The 17499-nt window shown below is 47.0% G+C and overlaps 1 protein-coding gene across 9 annotated transcripts in view; it reads right to left on the minus strand.

Moving 5' to 3' along the window:
* AGAP1 (ArfGAP with GTPase domain, ankyrin repeat and PH domain 1) overlaps positions 1 to 17499 on the minus strand; it is a 346471-nt gene that overhangs the window by 175204 nt on the left and 153768 nt on the right. For all 9 annotated transcript variants that reach the window (XM_083154566.1, XM_083154565.1, XM_083154567.1 and 6 more), the window contains one exon: positions 588 to 646. In XM_083154566.1, the coding sequence (XP_083010692.1) occupies positions 588 to 646 (59 nt within the window). The remainder of the gene's footprint in view (positions 1 to 587; positions 647 to 17499) is intronic.

The raw sequence follows: 17499 nt of genomic DNA on the forward strand, positions 1-17499 counted from the left end.
GTGGAGCTGCAGCACCGTTCAAAATTTGAATATGGGAGCCACACCCACTGCCAGCGAGTCAGTTTGGAGTGGCAGCTGGTGGCAGTTGCTGTGCCTGACCCATTTGAATTTTGAACAATGCCGCAGCCACAAAGTCGACAGGGTCAATATTGAAAAATTTGACAGGATCCAAAGGTTGGCAGGTAAAAGGTCGACAGGGTCAAAAGGGTGACATCAAAAAGGTCGACATGTTCAAAAGGTCTACATAAAAAAGGTGACATGGAAAAAGGTCGACATGTGTTTTAAATGTTTTTTCGGGTGTCTATGTCTACATGGACACTGTCTAATTGTACCGCTGCGCTCACCATGCTTCGGGCTCGGTGGTTCGCTGCGCTCGGCACACTATTTTGTTCTGCCTCCACGCCCTAGTTGATGGTGGGGCAAGAAATACCGCCTGTTGGCACATGTCGGAAAATTTAGTAAAAAAATGCATGTCGACCTTTTTGCCTGTCGACCTTTAAACCCTAGTCCTAGAGTCATTCTATGATCAGTCCGGAGACCGCTCTTCCCATGTAGTGTAAACACAGAATATGTATCTTGCTACTTACCACTTTCAGCTCCGGCACAGCCCGGCTTAGTGTCCATTCCTGACTGTTTACAAAGGCATCTGAAAAACAAAACATAAATACCACATGAGGAGGGCGGAGCATCACTAAGCCAATCAGAGCTTAGACATACTGCAGTACAATACAAAATATATAAAACGTGTGTTTTGTGCAGAATCACTTTGACAAAAGACCCTCCAGACAGAAGACCCTGGATGACTCTTCCATTTCATGCCCTACTTCTGCTGCACTTTTTTCACAAAGTAACACTGCGACACACACACACACACACACACACACACACACACACGCGCGCGCGCCTAAGTGCCATCTATGAAAATATGCAATAATTCAGGAGCCCGGGGGGAGACCGACATCTGAGAGATTCTTTAATCGTCAACATCAAGGTGAACGCTTAAGTTATGCAAGAATATTAACTAAGACACGCGAGACCCAAGGCTTCGCAGTCGCACATTTAACTCCAGAACCGAAGAAATTGCGGCTTTTGCTCAGTGCGGGTGAACAAATGAGAAACTTGCCGTGACTACATCATGTGACATACGGATTATTTATTAGATATTATTATAAGTCTTTATTCTAGCACCCTGCACTTTTCAAAACTTGTGCAGTTACTCTGTCCTGCCTGGGGTGTCGCTCTTTGTTCTGGTGCTTCTCAGCACACTCTGGTCTGTATCCCAGCACTGAGATACAGACATGAGTGTGCTAGAAGCACCAGAGCAGACCATGACACCCCAGAAAGGTGTTGGGATGTAAGAGGTGCAGGGTGCTAGAATGAACACTAAATATATTATCGCACATGACATTAGGGAGGGTGGAGGGGGAATCCTGTAGGGGTGCGGATGCTTTGCACATATGTAAGAAATTAGGCTTTGTACCAGGTAGGAGGACCCCATGCTGTATATGTAGATAAAGGTCTGTTATGTATAGTTTTAAGGGGTTCAGGAGGACCAAGGCCGAAGTGATGGGAGAGATTAAACCCCCTCACACCTCAGTCGTTCCACTCACACCCACTTGGGAGAGATGAGTAAAGCAATCTCAGGCAGGACATAAATCCACATCTGGAGCAGCCATAGACTTAATGCTTTCTGCGTGTCCTGGAGTCAGGGAGCCCTCGTCATTGGCTGGGCTGCAGTTTCTTATTACCTAACTCAGCAACAGAAAAACACTGAATGTTCCCTCATTACAGCTACTTCATCGGAACTTCCACAACCGGGATGTTACAGGAACATTCTCCTGCACTGAACTAGTCCTTTTCTGACTAGGGTCTCAGTACCAGTACCCTTGGCTCTTATTGGATTAGGACTTTACTTGCAACACATGTCAATGGCGCAAACCATACTGGTGGCAGAGTCTGTAGAGCAGGGCGGACCAATCTGGTCCTCAAGATCTACCAACGGTGCGCAGTTTCCAAATCACCTAGCTGCTGCACAGGTGCAGTCATTACCAACGGTCACATCCCCAGATCACCTAGCTGGTGCACAGCTGTAGTCATTACTAGCTGTCACATTTCCCAATCACCTAGCTGGTGCACAGCTGTAGTCATTACTAACTGTCACATGTCCCAATCACCTAGCTGGTGCACAGGTGTAGTCATTACTGTCACATTTCCCAGACTCCCTAGCTGGTGCACAGCTGTAGTCATTACTAACTGTCACATTCCCCAGATCACCTAGCTGGCGCACAGCTGTAGTCATTACTAACTGTCACATTTCCCAGACTCCCTAGCTGGTGCACAGCTGTAGTCATTACTAACTGTCACATGTCCCAATCACCTAGCTGGTGCACAGCTGTAGTCATTACTAGCTGTCACATTTCCCAGACTCCCTAGCTGGTGCACAGCTGTAGTCATTACTAACTGTCACATTTTCAAACCTGCTGCAGTCATTCCTACTATAGATCCACAGGTTGCCTGGAAAACATGCCCCGTTGGTAGATCTTGAGGATGGGTTTGGCCACCCCTGCTGTAAAGGATAAAATCAAATGTGCAGGGGGCAGGGGTGTGCTGAGGAGTACATGGACAAGACATGACCCATCATGTGTGCAGGTGATGCTGTAAGTAGCCATTATTTGGCCGGTTCCTTTTCCCACAGGGCCCCGGCGCACACAATAACCCAATCTCCGCCTACTATTCAGCTGCCAGAGGTTGTCAGCATATAATTGAAATCTCACATACTAGGTTACTCACTTGTAATACGCAGATTTATAGAAGCCTCAAAAAAGCCACACTACATTTATTTACTCAATATAGACATGCAAAAGTAATATAAAAGATAAATTGCAAGAGCAACAATATCAAATAAAGAACAGTCCTACCAAGAGGATAGGAAAAAAAAACAGTAATGTATCCTCTTTACCTTCATGCCCAGGTCTTTTATCATTCATTGGGTACGATTGAATTGTTTTAACATGTGGTTACCACTAGTCGCCGCAAAAGAGAGCAATTCAATTTGTCTTCATTTGCATACCTGCCAGCACCGGAGTGATATTTCTTCTTGGAAATAAATGTGCGCTAATGGGGGTATTCAATTGGTGCCAATGTTTTGCGTGGCAAAAATTTGCATTTTCTTTGCTTTTTTAGGACAACTCTGGATTCACCCTATTTAAATAAAGTGCCCATTTTTTCACTAGGCCAAAAAACTCAGTACTGGTGGAAACATGAAATTCTGGGCAGTTTCGTCCTTTTTTAACCATTTTTCGCTTATGCCTTTTGCACCCCACAAACCCCCCCCAACAAAAAAAAAAAGTGAAAAGGCATGGGCTGCAATTGAATACAATAGGGTTGAAATAGTCCTGTTTTTGCACTAATCTCAAAGTAGAAAAACTGGACTAATTGAATACCCCCCTAATTCCGCACACTTTTAGCTTCCAAGCAGGACTTTATTCAAGTTTAGCAGTTCTGCGCAGCTATACCGTCTGTCTTGGCACGACCTGCATAATATGTATGGGTGTCCAAAAAAAATTGAATGGTGACAGTTATTTGGGCATCCATACTTTCCCCTGGAATAATAATGAGACCCCAATACATCTAATGGTAGAGTCTCAGATGCCTATCAGCCAATCCAATTCACCGATAGGCAGACTCCGATGATTTTGCAGGTTAAAGTAAAAAATCCCAGACTCACTTGTGGGTCAGAATCTGCAGACGGAGATGGTCTAATGTTGGATTTAGCGATCCCAAAACCTGGGGAATTGACCCAAATTAGTTCCTGATGTATGAGCCCCTTAAGACATGTGGGCTATAAGAATAGTAGCCCATACAGTAAGTAAGTGGGAAAGAAACATGTGCGACCTTTACAGGCCTATAAAACGAAAAGGAAAAGACTTAAGGAAGTTAACCCCATGTTAACCCCATGTTCTGGTCCAAACATGGGCTTGTCACATTCAGCCTCATCCGCTAAATGACTCCCTTCCACCCCCAGCTCGGGCAGCAGCAGGATCGTGTTCTGCCATGGCTGAGATATGATCTCCTTGGAGCGCACACAAAGCGCCCACTACAAGCACATCCTGGACATGCAGCCCAAACCACTCAACTCATCGCACAGACACTGAACACACACAGACACAACCCGACACAGCATCTGTCACATGATGTTACTGTGCAGGAAGCCAAGGCATGCCCAGCTTACAACTGCCACCATCTTTACCCTCGCCTGAACCAAGGCATGCCCAGCTTAAAACTGCCACCACCTTCACCCTCGCCTGAACCAAGGCATGCCCAGCTTACAACTGCCACCACCTTCACCCTCGCCTGAATCAAGGCATGCCCAGCTTACAACTGCCACCACCTTCACCTAAACCAAGGCATGCCCAGCTTACAACTGCCACCACCTTCACCCTCGCCTGAACCAAGGCATGCCCAGCTTACAACTGCCACCACCTTCACCCTCGCCTGAACCAAGGCATGCCCAGCTTACAACTGCCACCACCTTCACCCCCGCCTGAACCTAAGCATGCCCAGTGTAAAACTACCACCACTTACAACATGGCGTCAGTCCTTACTGTTACCTTTATTTAGGTTGTTTTATTTGGTGTAACTAATGAGCAAATCATTAGCAATACTCTGCTGTAAGGATGGTGTAATGGTTAGTATTACCCCTAACAGCACTGAGGTCATGGGTTCTATCCCCACCATGTGTTATATATACGGGGCAGTACGGATGGTGTAATGGTTACATTACTGCCTCACAGGGCTGAGGTCATGGGTTCTATCCCCACCATGTGTTATATATACGGGGCAGTACGGATGGTGTAATGGTTACATTACACAGCGCTGAGGTCATGGGTTCTATCCCCACCATGTGTTATATATACGGGCAGTACAGATGGTGTAATGGTTAGCATTACTGCCTCACAGCACTGAGGTCATGGGTTCTATCCCCACCATGTGTTATATATACGGGGCAGTACGGATGGTGTAATGGTTGGCATTACTACCTCACAGCGCTGAGGTCATGGGTTCTATTCCCACCATGTGTTATATATACGGGGCAGTACGGATGGTGTAATGGTTAGCATTACTGCCTCACAGCGCTGAGGTCATGGGTTCTATTCCCACCATGTGTTATATATACGGGGCAGTACGGATGGTGTAATGGTTAGTATTACTGCCTCACAGCACTGAGGTCATGGGTTCTATTCCCACCATGTGTTATATATACAGGGCAGTACGGACGGTGTAATGGTTAGCATTACTACCTCACAGCGCTGAGGTCATGGGTTCTATTCCCACCATGTGTTATATATACGGGGCAGTACGGATGGTGTAATGGTTAGCATTACTGCCTCACAGCGCTGAGGTCATGGGTTCTATCCCCACCATGTGTTATATATACAGGGCAGTACGGATGGTGTAATGGTTACATTACTGCCTCACAGCGCTGAGGTCATGGGTTCTATTCCCACCATGGCCCTAACTGTGTGGAGTTTGTATATTCTCCCCGTGTTTGCGTGGGTTTCCTCCGGGTACTCCGGTTTCCTCCCCCAATCCAAAAATATACAGATAGGTTAATTGGCTCCCAACAAATTAACCCTAGAATGTCTGTGTGTGCATGTACATGTGGTAGGGAATATAGATTGTAAGCTCCACTGGGGCAGGGACTGATGTGAATGTTCAAATATTCTCTGTACAGCGCTGCGGAATATGTGTGCGCTATATAAGAAACTGGTAATAAATAAATTACAGCTTATCGTTACTTTTAGATTGTAAGTTCTTATGTACAGGATGCACAAGATCCATACTTGCAGACTTATCCGGCCTCAACCCAAAAAAAACATAGTAATAGGTCCCATGAATTATCTGGTATACGGTCGCTGGGTCCACTCATAGAAGGTCGACATGGCTTATAGATCGGGCATGGGCGTTTTTCATTTTCTGAGCCGACAAGTGCCAACAGGCGGTAATGCCCTACCACCCACTAGGGCGTGGGGGGAGAATACAGCAGTGCGCCAGGCGTAGCGAGTCACTGTGCCCGGAACATGATGATTACAGCGAGGGGACATGGTAGACATTAAAGGTCGACATTCCAGACAAGGAAACAGTGAAGAACCCATGTCAACCTAGCCTTGGTTGACCTTCCAACAATGTCAACCTATTTCATGTGTCGATTTAAGCCATCTCAACCTTCAGTGGTCGACTCAATGCGTGTCTACCTAATTTTGGTTGACCCAATACCCGAATTATATCATTACAGTCCCAATAGTCACACAATTTACAAGGCTGAGCCCCGGGATTTTTATAGCAGCAACATTTACCATACTATCCCTAATCATCCAAACTGTAGCCTAACCCTGAAGCCCCGTACACACGGGGGGAGATATATTGCTCAGTTTCTCCTTTTCATCAGTGACCAGAGATGGTCGCTGATGAAAGGGAACCTCTGCCGGCGGTGCCGCAGAGGTAATCCGCTGGTTGCAGGAGCAAGCTCCTGCGACCAGCGATTAGAACGGGGCTGAAAACGGGAGCACGCACCCGGCAATTTATCGCTGGTGCGCACTCCCATCACTGGCAATATGGTCGCCTGCAACCATATTTCCAGCGATTTCAGCCCCTATCGCCCCCGTGTGTACACAGCTTAATCCTCCCCCTGCCACCTACCCCCCCCCCCCCCAACTCCCAAAGCTAACCCTTCCCCTGCCACTTAACCTTCCCCCTGCCACACAAAGCTAACCCTCCCCCTCACGTCTTACCCTAACACACCCTTTGCAGCCTAACCCTAACCCTCCCCCTACTACACAGCCCTAACTCTCCCCCTGGAAACCCAAAGCTAACCCTCCCACTGACATCTAACCCTTACCCTCCCCCTGCAGCCTAACCCTAACCTCCGCCTTGCAGCCTAACCCTAACCCTCCCCCTGCAGCCTAACCCTAACCTCCCCCTGCAGCCTAACCCTTCCCATCCCCCTGCAGCCTAATCCTTACCCTACTCCTGAAGCCTAAACCTAACCTCCTCCCTGCAGCCTAACCATCCCCCTGCAGCCTAACCCTAACCTCCCCCTGCAGCCTAACCCTAACCCTCCTCCCTGCAGCCTAACCCTAACCTCCCCCTGCAGCCTAACCCTTCCCATCCCCCTGCAGCCTAATCCTTACCCTACCCCTGAAGCCTAACCCTAACCTCCTCCCTGCAGCCTAACCATCCCCCTGCAGCCTAACCCTAACCCTCCCCCTGCAGCCTAACCCTTACCCTGCAACTACACTTACAAATGAAGATGTGGAACTGGGCAGGCGGTCAAACACAGGTACAGTGTCATTACATCGTGCCAATACTATATAGGGCTCTACAGATCAAAAACACCTATTACCCAACTTCTCTTTGACGGTAGTATATGGTGGTTGCAAGAACACCCTGATGATGACAAGTTGTGGACTAAGCGGATGTGGGTGGTCGCTTCGCAGGATGTGCATTACCCTGCATACAGGTGAATATACACATTTTTCCATGCACGCTTCCTTAAAAAAATATATGCCCAAATTGCACCCAACTTTGTATCAGCAATGTATTAATGTCACTACAGATAATGCACAAAGCAACCGTTGTAGCCCAACTGGGCATCGATCTGAAGGTGCGTACACATGGGGGCGATTTTGTACAATATCGCGGGAAATATGGTCGCTAAGCGACCATAATGCCCACGATGGGAGTGTGCACCGGCGATATATCGCCGGGTGCACGCTCCCGTTTTTACCCCTGTAGTCATCGCTGGTCGCAGGAACAGCCTCCTGCGACCAGCTGATTTCCACTGCCGGGCTCCCCCCAGCAGTTTCTTTTTCATCAGCGACCATCTCTGGTCGCTGATGAACAGGAGACACAGAGCAATATATTGCTCAGCCATATATTGCTCAGCCAATGAGCTTAAATAGCCAATGAAAGTAGTGGCTGCAATGTGCCTTTCCAGGCCTGTACCTTGCTAGCACTTCCTTGCAACCTCCAGAGGTGCCCAGACAACTAGCGATATTCGGTGTACTGCAATGTGTGCAGGATACTCGGCAGCACATCAGCGCTAATAGAATCGCATCCTAAGGGTCCCAAGCATGCAGCCCTTACATACATACAGCAGTGTCCCTGAATACACTGGTAATGGGGACTCGGAATTGTAACATTGTGGTGAATATCCGCTCACTTTCCAAAACCAGCCGGCAGTTGCTGCTTAAAATAAATGAGAGACAATATAAACAGTCTTAAAGCACAAGCGAATGAAGGCAGCATACACAAAGCAGCCTATTCTAGGTGGAGGCAGAAAGCCAGACACATTAGTCTTTCTCCTGGGAACAGGAAGTGGTTCTAAGGGGTTTAGTAATATTAGTACATTGCACAAAAAGACAACACAAATTCCAGATCGCTCCGGCTAGTGCACTGCAAACACGTGCGGCCCTCTTGTATTTGGACAACAAACAAGAGATAAGAGCTTGGACAAGGCCACACTGAGCGTCCAGCCTGTGGGTGGGATCTAGACTACCGAAGGGTGGTCCATGAAGGGTTCCAGTTGCACACGTTGAACAATCACATAGAGGTGTGACTGACTGATACTCTGTAACATGGTAGGGTAACATCTGCCGCTGGCTGTCACACGTGGCCAATTATTGGCCTGAATCGGGCTGGGGAAGTACAACACAATTTGGCTAATCTCAGCAGAGGGCACACAGGAAAGGCAGGGATGAGAACTCCACAGCTTCCAATAAAACAGGCCGACATTTTCCACCGCAATTGCTAAAGAGCTCGCCTAGATGACATAAGGGTTCCCAATAGGGAGAGTGTGGAAGCACTGGGCTGTTGTAAAACCATGTTCCCACCCGACAAAGTCTCGCTCCAAATTGCAAATCTGGTTTACAAGAAAAATGTACAGGAACTAACTAAAATAACACGGGTCCAGGTCACAAAAAACCTACAGCACTGGCAAAAAAAGAATGATGGGTTTAAATTTAATACGGACATTGCAAATGTTTGCCACCTTAATGTAATGAGACTCTTCAATTGCCTCAGTAACCCGGCTCGCACCTATGGGGCAGCAATAATGAAGCACCAAGGGGAGTACTGTATATACCAGTACTGTGCAGCGAGGTCAATGACTGGGGAGGCACTGGGTAGTGTCAGCCAGATCTCACAAACCCACACATGAACTATACACACAGATAGATAGATAGATAGATAGATAGATAGATAGATAGATAGATAGATAGATAGATAGATAGATAGATAGATAGATAGGATATTTTTTTAATATCTTCTTCAATTTACTAAACCTTGAAGAAAGATAAGTGGAGAGTGTTAATCAGCTCCCAACTGCCATGTTACAGATTGGGTTTGAAAAATAACAGTTAGGGGCTGTCTGATACTTGATCGCTCTCATAAAGGCCAGATGCGTCAAGCTTCATAAAGTGAGAAAAGTGGAGAGTGATAAACAACCAGCCAATCAGCTGTTAGCTATCATTTTTCAAGCCCAGCCTGTAACATGGCAGTTAGGAGCTGATTGCTCTACACTTTATCACTTCCTGAAGCTCGGTGCATCTGGCCCCTAGGCTAATCGAAAACGTTCAGTACTATGGGGTTTATTTAGTAAGATAGGAGTTATATTGAAGATGGGATGTTGCTGTGGGCAACCAATCAGATTCTATCTTATATAAGATTCTAAATAAATAAATAAGAAACACACTTTGATTGGTTGCCCATAGACACATCAGTCATGTTGTACATGCAGAACAATGAAGGATATGGCTAGCAAGAGCATGTCGTCCAACAGCTCCCAAACCGCCCTCCTGGCACCTCGTTTCCATGCAGCCGGTACCTTTGACAAGGCATTCCCACCTCTACCCCAATTGTGGGATTATAAGCTGTGTTACACCATCGAGCTTTCCTTCCACTTTCTAAGATCACGTACGGTGGTGGTACTGGACGGCTGGCGAGGATTCACAGCTCCTGGTAGCCCACAGACAGGGTTGTCTCCCCGGGTGAGGTCACTGGGTCGACATGCGTTGGGTTGACCACAGAAGGTCAACTTGGCTTAGGCCGACACAAGAAAAAGGCGACATCTCTAAGGTTGACAGGGTTGGAAGGATGACACAAGCATTAGGTCGGCAATGGCTAGGCCGACAGCCAAAAGGTAGTTTTCACTTTTTTGTCCCAAATGTTGACATAGTCATCATGGACACCATCAAAGTGTATCCTCATCATGCTTTGGGCGCGGTCCCCCACTATGCCCGGCACACTATTCTATTCTCCCTGCACGCCCTAGTGGATGGTAGGGCATGAAATACCGCTTGTCGTCACAGGTCAACCTTTACCGTCAATCTAGTCATTGCGGACCTAATGATTATGTCGAACTTATCCGTGTCAGCCTATTTTATGTGTTGACCTAAGCCATATTGACCCACTGCATGTTGACCTAAACTGGCACCCCCCCCCCCCCCCCCCCAGAGTTTGACTACATCACAGGAAGTCTCCACGTGAGGATATCGGTGTTCAAAAAAATTAGTTCAGAATGGGTTAACTGCTACCTTCTCGCCAAGACTTCGTACATATGACCCAAAGTCACACAGGACAATATACTGTACACAACACTTCCGTTCTGAGCCTTTCTCTGGTTACATAACTGAGTTGTATCTCTGTAAATACAGTACTGTAACTTGTACAATTCTGTTACCTGTCCGGCTTGTCATACGTGTTCCATTCACTAAATACCAAGACCTAGAACAGAAATGCTATGATGCTATGAAACGGCTGCAGAATTGTTGGGATTTATTGATCGGCAGTTTGTTATATTCAGTATAGCGCAGCCAATGTGATTGCACGTTACAATCAGAACAGTGATAAAACAAGCCGGGCAGTTATAGACAGTGAAAGAGGTAGTAAGGATTTGTCCAATTATTTAACTTGAGAGGGGGTTAGGGCCACTGTCCTCCTGCAGACCAGATCTCTACAGCTGGCAATTCCTGGACTGTAATTAGCACCTGGGGCACGTGCCCAAGATCAAAGGGAAGATTAGGAGCTTCCTCTGCGCCCTACAGATTGCCAAATTGTTCTGATCGCTTTCACAACTGGACATAGGGGCAGATGTACTAAGCCTTGGAGACATAAAAAGAAGAGAGAGATAAAGTGGAGAGCTTCCAAATGTCACTTTTCGAACACAGCCTGTAACATGGCAGTTAGGAGCAATAACACAGTGATCTACAACTGGGGCAGATCATTTTTGAAAAAGAAAAAAATTACAATGAATTTAAACATTTAAATCAGACTGTTGGAATTGCCCAAAAAAAAAGAAAAGAAAAAAGATTGGACTGCAAAGGGTTAAATTTGGCAGGTAAATGATGTGTATTTTTAAAATCCATTACTTGACTGCTTAGCCCCTATCTGCCCCTACCTCCAATCTCTGTATTCGCAGCGCCCTCTCTAGGGATGGCCATTGACCATCGATGAATCATAATCATCAGTCCAAGAAAATAGAGGGAACATCGATAGTCAAAAACATTGATGGTCATCAATTACATATTATGCTGCCATTTATGACAGTTTGTACCATCGATGACGACCACAAAGATGGCCATCCTATTCATCACTCCATATCTGGAAGTTTGAAACATATCATTTTGCTTTCACTTTCTGTTCAGGAGTAATTTGTTCAGTTGAGTGACCTCTAGTGATCACTGGCGGTACTTCACCTTATATCCATCACATAGCCTACGTGCACGCGCCTAATCTTATCTACACGCCATCCTCACTCCTCTGCCATTAAACCAAACTTTATGCTTTTATTGCAATAGAAGGACCCATTTCCGGCTTAAATGAACCAAACTGGATATGAACCACGTCCGTGTGTTACGGTTTATAATTATAACTAGTTACCGCCCCGTCAAAATGATGTTGCATAACCGTAATGTCAGCGCTAGTGGCTGTGCGCGCCTTTTATTATATGGGATTATTAGTATTATTCTATTACAATGTCCTTCTCTAATAAGGTGCAACTGAAACATGCAAAGAATATTACTGCCACCAGCTGCAAGAAAAAGGGCCAGATGTATCACGCTTCAAGAAGTGACAAACTAAAGAGTGATAAAACACCATTCTGCCCCAACTGTCATTTTCAAACCAGTTATCTAACCTGGCAGTTATGGCTGGTTCTTTATCACTTTTAGAAGCTTGATACATCTGGCCCATAAGATGCACATACTGCTTGTGGAAGGAATGGGATCATTCGTCAGACTGCATTTAGGTCTACAGTCATTAGGTCGACCCCACTAGGTCGACTGGCAGGAAGGTCGACCTGACTTAAGGTCGACATGGGCCAAGGTCGACATGACTTAAGGTCGAATTTGCATAAAGGTCGACATGAGGAAGGTCGACTGGTCATAAGGTCGACATGGGTTTTTCACTGTTTTTTTATCCGAATGTTGACACAGTCGACATGGACACAGTTGGCAATGAGAATCGGACCCTCGCATCGCTCGCTTCGCTCGCAATGCTTCGGGCACGGTGCCTCGCTGCGCTCGGCACACTATTTTATTCTCCCACCACGCCCTAGTGGATGGTAGGGCATGAAATACTGCCTGTCGGCACATGTCGGCTCAAAAAACAGTGAAAAACCCATGTCGACCTTATGACCAGTCGACCTTCCTCATGTCAACCTTTATGCAAATTCGACCTTAAGTCATGTCGACCTTGGCCCATGTCGACCTTAAGTCAGGTCGACCTTCCTGCCAGTCGACCTAGTGGGGTCGACCTAATGACTGTAGACCTAAGTTCATTCTAATAGATGACCGCATCCCTTGTGGAATTATGATTGTGTATACAATGCCCAATTACAGCCGCTGCTACTGGCCAATAGGAAGACGCTATTTTGTTACCCATGAGCGCAATGTGGCTGACATCTAGTCCAGCCAGAGCAACGGAAGGCTCGTACCATCACCCACAAGTGTTATGTACTGCGCCCCAGCTCATTTCTGCCACATACAGTAAATTAGCCTCTGTTAGAGCAGTTTTATTGGGGGAGGCTTTAAACCTACAATGTGCACTAAAACACCATATGAGAGGGTATAAAGCTCAAGTTTCCAGCGAGACACATATAGGCTGCAATAAAAGGCTTTGTGACCGCACTAAAAGCACAGGGGTGCGATATACCCCACCAGCTAATGAGGCAGACCGACGCCTAGGGGTGAATTTACCAAGGTGAGAGTTCTATTGAAGACAGCAACCAGATTCTATCTATCTACGATCTTGTAGAACAGGAGTGGGGAACCATTGTCCCTCCAGCTGTTGTTGGAACTACACATCCCAGCATGCCCTGCTAAAACTGTTGCAGGGCATGCTGGGATGTGTAGTTCAACAACAGTTCCCCATACCTGTTCTAGAAGGTGCTAAATAAGTAGAATTTGATTGGTTGCTATGGGCAACATCCCATCTTATTAAATTGACCCCTATGCTCCATATACTGTAACACATGTCATTAAACTGAGCTTTAGAAGAAGAAAACATGTGATCATGCTGATCAGTCCCTGAGCCAACAGAGCTTACAATCTGTATTCTCCACCACATTCACACATTATGGTTAATTATCTCAAACCCAGTAACCCATCAGCAGGATGGACCCATGGACTGTGCTGTGGGGCAGCAATGCTCACCACTGTGCCACTATGTCACACACATATAAAATGATCACATTAACCCAAAACACAAAGGACTACAAAGCATCCGGATTGTGCTACAGATACATCTACAAAGGATCTATGTGTATTAGATGTAACGGGAGTGTCCCTATGTTAGGAACGTGCATTATGTCACACAAGGCCAGTGTAACCAGGTAGCCAAACCATGGAGGATTGGAGATGACACATCAGGCTGATGTACAGTAGACAGAGCTTATCCCCTGACAGCAGCAGTGCCTGGCTGGGAGCCTGCGGTATACAGCCTATATACATGGAGCTGAAGGGGTTACTGTCCTCCTAGGACTGGTCTGCAGAGCTGCCCTGGGTGACCTGTCTGACAGGAGGGGTAATAATCTGGAGCTGTCATTCTCCAAACACCAAGATCCCATGTGTTACCCAGACAAAAGCCAGAAGTAGAAAACACAAGAATGGAAACACATTTAGCTGTGTTATCACAGCCCTCCCCTCTACCTCCCCCACCGCCTCTCCCTCTGGGGTATATACCATTATGAGCAAGATCTGACAGTACTTGCAGCTGCAGCGTCCAACCTGGGGCTACTCATTAATTAACCCCCCTGCATTATTCCCTAAGGGCGAGTTCTGTCATTGTGCTCTCCATGACATCAGCTTATCTCCATGACATCAGCTGGGGAGAGATTTACATGAAGTCCCACACAGAGCGAAGGAGTCTGAGCTAAATCACAGAAGCCCAGGATCATAGAGTATGAAGGAACAGCATCTATATTACAGCAGATAAAACTGTACTTCATCCTTATGGATAGAGATGGGACAGGCAGGCTGGGGCATGTGGCTATTCCCTTACAGACCAAGCCAAGTGCAGTCGGACAGGTAGATCGGATTGGGATGTGTTCTCCTAGATCAGGGATGGGGACCTTCAGCCCTCCAGCTGCTGATCAACTACACATCCCAGCACGCCCTGCAACAGTTTCAGCATGGCCAAATAGCAATGCTGTAGCAGGGCATGCTGGGATGTGTAGTTGAACAACAAATGGAGGGCCGAAGGTTCCCCATCCTTGATGTAGATGGACAGGCCAACAAATGATCATCATGTAGACAGGAAGAAATAAATAGGTGCCAGAGTACAATACTGTAACAAATGAAGAACACCTGCAAAGGGGGGGGGGGGGGGGGAATCATTTTTGTAGGGGTCCCGTTGACAGATATACAAAATGTTCTATTGAGGAGTTTTACTTGGGAATCTGAAGTCACGAACACATTGCTTTGGGAGTAATGGCTGTCACTTGGCACCTCTGGTACTAAAGCATTGCTGGGCACAGGAGAACCTTGTGTACAAGCACAGAAGTTGGTACACTGGCACTTGGGCTACCAAAGTAATGGTTGGTACCAGGAGTGCCAAACCACTAGAATTTGGGAACCAAAATAAGGGCAAGCACACTGGCATTTATGATACCATAGCGATGTCTTTGATGCTGGCACCTGAGGTACCAAAGCAATAACAGGCACAGTGGAACTTGGTGTACTAGCACAATGGTTGGCAGACTGGCATTTGGCTTCCAAAGCAAGTCGATGGTACCTGCAGGGCCAAATCTATGACAAGAACACTGGCACTTTAAAGGGCAGGCATACTGGCATCTATGGTACCAAAGCCATGGTAGCTCCACTGGCAGTTGTCATATAGCAAAGCAAAGGTTGGCACTGTGGCATTTGGTAACTGGCACACTGGCCCCTGGCTAACCAAAGCAATGGCGGCAGACTGGTTGATTATCTCACGTCAACAGGCGGATTGACGAAAACTCTGTACAATAATTTATGTGTGCTCAGACTGGGCAGAAGGCAGAAAGCAAATACGCACGTAAACCTGGCCAGGCTGAGCGCAGATGTGCCATGTGATTCTCTCTTTGAACATTAACCGCCATGGCCAACACAGGCGTACTCCAGGAAAGGAGGAGGGCATATCCCGTACTGCAGGGAGTGCTGTGCACACACACACACACACACACACACACACACACAATATACATTCCTGGAATAGCTCAGCAGCCCTGGCAGCGCCAAGAATCCACCTTGTTCAGATAGAAGCACTGTGCACGGTCACCCCTAGGACACAGAGCATGCTCCACTGGCAGAACACCGCAGCAGCACAACAATGGCTTCTGTGCACACCCTGCCTTGTAGCACGATAATCCTGAGCACGTGTGGGTAGGTGCACAGCACAACCTGCTACACACACAGTACACATACACGGCCTGCCACGTGCACTGCAGTGAAAAGGAAACCAGAAATTATGTACAACTTGTGCGCACAGAGAACCAAGTGTGCAAATTCCCAACTATGACAACTATTCTAAACACGCACAAATACAACACAAAAATAGGTCACAGAAAATAACATTTGTGAGCCGGGGGGCACAGAGACTGCATTCCGCACATGAGAGGAACCGGGTTTCATGACTGGCCTCATTCTATACAGAGTTAAAATGAATTGGCGCACTATTGCTCCGGGGTACAAGCACAAACTATGCCCACTCCCTCACCAGGATCGAAGTACAAAAATAATAATAATAATAATAATAATAATAATAATAATAATAATAATAAAAAGCATTGACAAAATATATGCATGGCAGCACAGTGGCTGGAACCGCTGCCTCGTTGCAATGGGATTATGGACACCCAACATGCATGGCATCTGTGCCATTACCCAGTGCCAGGTCCCTATATGTGTGGCATCTGAACCTTCACCAAGTGCCAGGTCCCTATATGTATGGCATCTGTGCCATCACCAAGTGCCAGGCCCTTATCTGTATTGTGTCTGTACCATCACCATGACGTCAGACGCCCGCCCGGTCTTGGTCCCGCTGCCCGCAAATATGTCAGTCTACACTGACTTACACTTGCGAAGATGATTCCTCCTGCAGCGGGCACATGCGAGGGGATGTGTCTTCGTAAAACACATGGGCACATGCGAGGGGGTGTATCTTCCCCTTGTTGCAAGGGGATACAGTGGGGGAGGGGGTAATTTTGTCAGGGCGGGCTCACTGGCACTCTGTAATCTGCGAGCTTTGCGGATTACCACATCCACCAGAATCAGGGCCATTGTGCGGCCAGTATCAGGACACATTCTGGCACGGATACATTTTTCTGCTGTATCAATGACAGTTTATTTAGGGAGCGTTCTGCAGCACAATGCACCTTGTCACAGATGATTCATCTCAATCCCAGAAAGTCCTGTGCATTGTGCAGAAGGGATTAGCGCTAAGCGGAGGGGGCGCAGGGCTGATAATGAGGAACTCACACCCACTGGGAAGTCACATAATGCACATTGAGATGATACCTGTTCTCTGAGTTCCCAAGTATTCCCCCCCGAGGGCACTGATCTGTCTGGTGTAACACGGACACATTCACTGCTGCATAAGAGGAAGGTAATACTGCGATCCGTCAGAAGGGTGGCAGGAACCAATGTCGACAACACAGCCGACGTGGCTCAAACTGAAGAGGTTGCATCAACATCTGTAGTGTCCACATGCGGAATTTTGACATTCTGAGGATGCGGGCATTTAGGGATTGGCACCGCCAGGAAGGTAAAGGTCAGGCTGGGGAGTTAGGCTGGGGGTGTTCTAGGGGTTAGTAGATGGGGATAGATTGGCAAGGCTTATACCGCTTTCAGATCACTAAGCCGGTCGGACCCAAAATTATGATCCAGAGTTCGACCCGGGTCCAACACGTTTACATTGAAACTGGGTCGTGCAGAATACACAGGGGGACCCAGGTTTTACCCTTCTTAT

The sequence above is a fragment of the Crinia signifera genome, chromosome 7, assembly GCF_055691185.1.
Source record: "Crinia signifera chromosome 7, ASM5569118v1, whole genome shotgun sequence".
Classification (NCBI taxonomy): Eukaryota; Metazoa; Chordata; class Amphibia; order Anura; family Myobatrachidae; genus Crinia; species Crinia signifera.